General features: G+C 44.3%; 2 protein-coding genes across 3 annotated transcripts in view; both read left to right on the top strand.

The window, feature by feature from the left end:
- The first annotated feature begins 239 nt into the window (after positions 1-239).
- On the top strand, positions 240-2,717 carry mrpl19 (mitochondrial ribosomal protein L19). Its single transcript, XM_018735156.1, has 6 exons — positions 240-348; positions 629-755; positions 1,328-1,446; positions 1,551-1,685; positions 1,843-2,024; positions 2,253-2,717. Exons 1-6 carry the CDS (start codon positions 270-272, stop codon positions 2,472-2,474), a joined length of 864 nt encoding a protein of 287 aa, XP_018590672.1. The 5' UTR covers positions 240-269; the 3' UTR covers positions 2,475-2,717.
- A 2,119-nt stretch (positions 2,718-4,836) lies between these two features.
- LOC108924088 (intersectin-2-like) overlaps positions 4,837-6,000 on the top strand; it is a 45,870-nt gene continuing 44,706 nt past the window's right edge. For both annotated transcript variants that reach the window (XM_029252920.1, XM_029252916.1), the window contains exon 1: positions 4,837-4,860. The gene's annotated coding sequence lies outside the window, so the exon portion shown is untranslated. The remainder of the gene's footprint in view (positions 4,861-6,000) is intronic.

Genomic DNA, 6,000 nt, shown 5'->3' with positions numbered 1-6,000 from the left:
TCAAACAAAGTCCCAGTTTTGCCGAATAAGTGCATTGAACTGTTAAATTACTGCCTGGATGAAGAAACGCAGGTGCTTTTCCTATAAGTTTTAGAGATCCATGAATGAAATTCAATTAAAAATAAAGTGGAAAATATCGGTATCGTTCAAAATTCATAGCTCGAACGCAAAATGTAGCTTGTCCTCCACAAGCTTCCGTAGCCTGGATCACGTGACAAGGGCTTAGTTGATCACGCGGTGAGCTGCGTGGGGAAGGTCAATGTGTAGACATGGCGGCTTCCTCGGGAAGGGTGGTTACAGTGTTGCAGGCATATAAGGCTTTTAGCAGAATAACAAAACATAATGAACGTAAGTTTTCAGGTTTATTTGGTTTTTGAAAAATGCAAATGACATGTTTTTGTGTGTCACTTACCTTACCGGCTACAACTGTGTGGGAGAAAGAAACAGCGCGCGCTTGCTTCTTCTCGTCGTGACTGACTGCCTGACACTCACTCTGACAGTGCGAACTTCTTCAGTTCTTGCTCACCACCGCGGCACGACGAAACTGTTAGGTGTTCCTTTTTGAAATGGCATCGCTTGCCGGCGAGGGCAGCTCTGATCTTTTCATTAATTTCCTCCTTTCTACTAGGTTTCTTGTCTACGTCAGTGTGGCGCCATGGCTCCGCCGGAGGAGAGAGTCCGCAGCCTCCTAAATTCACGCCACCGTCCAAACCCGTGGTTGTGGACAAAACGAAACCGCTCGAACAGCCCCGCAAGTAAGTACGTCATTCCTCATGTTTAATCATGTCTGTTTTCTGGTAAATAAAGCTGGTAGGGTAAAATTATAATACTCTGGTACAGTGGTAATGCTGCCAGTTTTGGACTTCCTAGCTAAACTTTGGCTGGGTCGCAGGTTCGAGTTTCATCTACTATCTACAACTAATATACACCTCACCTGAGGTATTTACCCTAGGCTAAATTGCTCCAGTAAAATAAGCCAGCTGGATAAATCAGGGTGTAACTTGAACACTGTAACTTCTAAGTCACTTTGCAGAAAAGTATCAGCTAAATGAATAAATGTAATGCATGTTGTTGTGGCATATTAGAGATTGGTAGTAAGTCATTTGGGAAGTTAAACTTGCTGAATGACACCTCTGGGTGGTGTGAGAGAACAGCAGAGGGCTATTTGCACTACCTATAATTTGGTTGTCTGGTGGCACTTTGAATGCTGGGGAATTTGGTCTGGTTTTTTTTTTAATTTTTTTATTTATTTATTTAACAGTCTTTGGATGACCTATGTAGTGCCTCCTCCACAGGTTCCTGTCATTTGCATCTGTGTTTTCCCCAGGTTTATGAGTCCAGAATTTATCCCTCCGCGACAAAGAACCAATCCCCTGAAATTCTTCATTGAACGGAAAGATATGGTTCAAAGGCGAAAAGTGCTCAACGTTCCAGAATTTTACGTTGGTGAGAATCTTGTCGTCTTGAAAGTATTCACAGCTGTGCCTCCATATCTAGGAATAAGTGTGTATTTCTACACAACCAGCTAAAATTAAAAAATTTCAATACAGGAAGCATCCTAGCTGTGACCATGTCAGACCCATACGCCAATGGAAAAAGCAACCGTTTTGTAGGAATCTGCATCCAAAGGTCTGGGTCAGGACTTGGGGCTACCTTCATCCTGAGGAATATTATTGAAGGCCAAGGTAGAATTCAGTCATTCATATGCCTTATTTTTCTAAATTTTTCTCTGAGGTGGTTTCTTTGTCAAAAAAATATGATATTGGCTGCCATCACCTTAAAACATCTCCTGGTTCAGAGCTCCAGTTTGATTTTTCTGATGGGCATTGGTTTGTCTCCTAGGGGTGGAAATCTGCTACGAGCTGTATAGCCCTCGTATACAACAGATAGAAGTATTGAAACTGGAGAAGAGGCTGGATGATAATTTAATGTACCTACGAGATGCTTTGCCTTCCTACAGCACAGTGGATTTCAACATGAAGCCAATCCCATACTCAGTCAGTGGGGAAGTGCCTGTCAATAAGGTGTATATTTTTCTTACATTATATCTTGTAATTCATGGGTCAGCATATACACTTGGCAAATGGGCAAATAACAGCCTTTTGGTCCAATAATATAATGCTTTAAATAAGCTGTACCTGCTATTAATTATAGCCTTACAATTGGAAAATCCTGAATCGCTTATGAATTTGATTGTTTCTGAAGGTATTGTATGAAACTTTGTGGATGTGGACTCCCCCCCCCCCTTTTAGCTGAAAGTGAAAATGAAACCCAAGCCTTGGTCCAAGCGGTGGGAACACCCCAAGTTCAGCATCCAGGGCATTCATTTTGAACTGAGCCCCACTGATGCGGAGAGGAAGGAGGCCCAAATACAAGGTCAATCTTGGCGCCAGTATGACATGTTGAAGGAGTACGACACCACTGAGCTGGAGGAGAGCATCTGGAAGGAGCTGCAGGAGGAGAGGAGAAAGTGAAACTGAACCATGGAGAAATCCTTGCTACCATATTTGGAAGGATTTTGGGCGCAACAGCAAAAAGACCTTCACATATTGACAAAAGCTTGGTGTCTTCAATCCTTGTTCCTTCAACTGAGCTGCTTCACAAATTGCCAGCATATTCCAACCCCCAAGAGAATCATACCAGTTAGCTAGACTGAAGATGGTGCAAATGTCATAATCCTCTTTAGTTCAGTTTAATAAAGTTTTGTTTTTTCTTTTTTTTTGTCTGTTATTGTTACATGTAAACATGGACCAAGGTGAAATCATGGCTGTCCCAAGACCAGTGGTGTATTATGTTTATAACCAAATCTCTTAGCACAAATATGCATTATGCCGTTTCCAATATGCATTATGCTGTAATTATTACTGTATCATAGCTGTCCTAGGCCACAGATGCACATTTTGAGTTAACCACGTGCCACTGGTTTTTCCTTGCTCTCTGAGTTTTGCTTATCAGTATTATAGTACAATACAACCTGTATGTTGGGAGGAAAAACTGCAGGATGAATTCAGAAGAACGCATGGGTTTTAGAGTGTAACTTTCTAATGCCACAAATGCCCACCTTTTTTTTTTTTTTTTTTTTTGTACCACGGAGTTTGTAATTCATCTTAATTTTACTTCTTTCACTGTTTTTGGTTATATACATCGTGATTACCACTTTTGATTTTGGAGATTCCTTAATAATTCCCACACATTCCTGCAGACACAAGCTTGTTTTGAGAAATCTTTTGTGTGAAGTATTTGATTTGTTGGATTGAGCATCATTCTACATACTAGTCATAGGTTCTGTGTTTTTTTTTTTTTTTTCCCCCCCCTTCTTTCAAGGGTAGGGAGCTAAAGTAATTTGAAAACTTATTTTCCTTGAGTTTGGTCTCAGGGAATTATTTAGTATGATGTGTCTGTGCCTTAAGTCTTATCTGTTGTAGTGCAAAGTTTATCATCTACAATATATTTGTGTAAATGCAGTATAGTTTTAAACAGAGGAAATAATGAAGAGTTTATCTGCTCTTGCTCTGTGAGACAGACATCTAACCAGTAAACTCCAGTAGCCCTTCACCATCCTGACTGCACTTAGTAAATTAGGTGGAATGATAATATGTTTAATATCAATGTTCACAGTAGTAACCCCTGTTTTGGTACCCAGTCATTCAGCACATGGTTTTCCCCAAAGCCACCTATAACTCTGTGAACTAAAGTGCATTTTGCAACCGATGATGAGCTTTAGTTGCAGACTTTTGCTTGCTGAAACGCAGGCCCTTTATTACCACCATTTTTGCCGGTGCACAAAACCCCCAGCAGTAGCAACATCACGCGCCTTCCTTGCCTTCAGAACGAGCCTGTGGCGGCAGCAATATTGAACGTTAGCATCGCTGGATAGAGGCGAGTCACTGTCCTTGGGCACACAAACACGTTAAAATCCATGTTGAAATGTACACTTGTGCACAGACTGCACCTGGAGCTTCTTCGAACACTGCATTTACATTATTGCACATTGGTTTTGCGTAGCTGAAGAGGACATCCTGTTCGCTAAGGTTCTCCGCCAGCAAGGGCCACTACGGGAAAGGCCTGTCACTCACGTACTTAATTTTTAGTTTGCACATTATGGGTAAAAAATGTTTAATATCTTCATCCAATAACTAAGAAGAAATAGATTGGGATATTTCAAAGTGGGCCTCAAAATATGTTATCTCGTGTTGTCATTCCAATACGCTGTGTTGAAGGCCAGGGGAATTTCAATTTGCTCATCTTCACCAGGAGGACATACATACTGGATCCTATTCAGGATTTTAGGTATGTTCTAAACATGTACTTTAAGTTACAGAACTCTTTTGGCATTTAGTATTTAAAACTGCGGACGCAGCATCATCCGTAATAAATACACTTGATACCGAGGGTGTGTGAGCAATAGGAGCACATTCAATTCAATTTATTTTTATCGAGCGCTCTTCTGACACAGCGACACACATAGAGAGCGTGACAGGAACGTGAGAGCAACGAGAGGGGCATAAGCGGTGAGTAAAGTGCAAGGAGTATGAAAAGCGGTGCGCGAGCTCCGCCAGCGCGAGGGCAGCGCGTGCACGCGCCGTTCTCTCCTCCCATCGAGCGACTGAACGCCGATGAAGCGCCGCGCCGTCAGCCATGTTGTCGGAGTGACGCGGCGGCGCTGCGAGCAGCAACAGGTAGCGCGCGGGATTGTCGCACCAACAGCACGGGACAAGAAGAGAGCGACAGAAGGGAGGCAAGCGGAGAGCTGCTCCTCTCGGCTGTGCGCCCTCACAGGAGGGCCGGCTGCTCCCGGACGACATATTCACCAGCGACTGAACACAAGCACTTTCGTTTCGTTTCGCCTCAGCCCGAACAGTAAGTGTTCCGTCCGGCGTGGTGGGTTCGTAGCTGACGCTAAAAAATTTGTCCTCCACCTGGCGACTGCACATGATTATTAGAACCGCTTCGTCCTGAGCTGAGGGCGAGAAGTTGTGAGAAGCAGCCCGAAGGCGAAGCGTCACTCATCGGCGCGGCGGCACTTGTTGTGTCACACGGGACGGAAAGTAACACAGAGAGAGAGAGTGAGACTACTAGTGCAGCGTTTTCGTTTGTCAAACTTGGCCGAAGAAGAAGTAGTGAGTTGTGTTGTTGAAAGCGCCGCGCAGAGAAGTTCAGAGAAGTGCGTTTTTGTGCCTTTCTCTGTCTCTTTCTGTGTGTTGGGAGCGCTAGCAAAATGTGGGCACGCGGAACCCGTCGGGCCGGTCTGGATCTCTCGCTCCTCCGCGAGAGCGCGCAGCGCGCCGCCGTCCTCCTCCTCCTCCTCTTTTTCCACGCGCCGCCGCGACACCGGAGCTCCCCGTACACGACTATGATCACACATGATAGTCCGAGGAGTGTGTGTCAATCAGTGTGGCTGCAAGCTCTCACACGGCGTGGGAGTGAGCGACACGAACAGGTTAGGTCAGGAGCACCTGTCTGCACAGAGACACACTGACTGATTCACGCTCTGAAATGTGAGTCATACACACAGTGGTGTCTGGACTGGGTCTCTAAAGTCCTTGCTTGTCCTGCGGTTGTGGGTTTATCATGAACATCTCACGACTGTGGGGAAAATAAAGAGGTCAGCCTCCTTCCTAATTGATCGGAAGAATTGATGAGACTGGTCCTCGCACCCGGGTTTTCTGTGTTCGGTCGTCCGTACTTTTCATCTAACTGTGTTATTAACTTATCTCGGTGCAGTAGTCAGTTCAGCCCATTTATTAGATTGGAAGCAACTGGCTTATTCTGGGAATGTCAGTGCAGAAAAATCATGTAATGTGTCTGCGCTCCCCGTGTTTAGACTATTGTACAGAAAACTTGCATTGGTGACTTTCCTCAAGGTGCCAGTGGTGTGTCCTTGCTCTCTCGTTGTGCTACAGCGTATATTTACATTTATTCATTTAGCATACGCTTTTCTCCAAGGCGATGTACATCTCAGAGAAAACGCAATTTGTGCATTACATTAGGAGAAAGAGA

Source organism: Scleropages formosus, chromosome 1, assembly GCF_900964775.1.
Source record: "Scleropages formosus chromosome 1, fSclFor1.1, whole genome shotgun sequence".
Taxonomy (NCBI): Eukaryota; Metazoa; Chordata; class Actinopteri; order Osteoglossiformes; family Osteoglossidae; genus Scleropages; species Scleropages formosus.
The sequence above is the reverse complement of the archived record's forward strand: the minus strand, read 5'-3'. Positions and strand labels throughout refer to the sequence as shown.

Coding starts and splice junctions, on each gene's coding strand:
- mrpl19 (XM_018735156.1), top strand. CDS start 270: ATGGCGGCTTCCTCGGGAAGGGTGGTTACAGTGTTGCAGGCATATAAG. Junction 1,447..1,550: donor CGTTCCAGAATTTTACGTTG/GTGAGAATCTTG, acceptor ATTTCAATACAG/GAAGCATCCTAGCTGTGACC. Junction 1,686..1,842: donor GAATATTATTGAAGGCCAAG/GTAGAATTCAGT, acceptor TTTGTCTCCTAG/GGGTGGAAATCTGCTACGAG.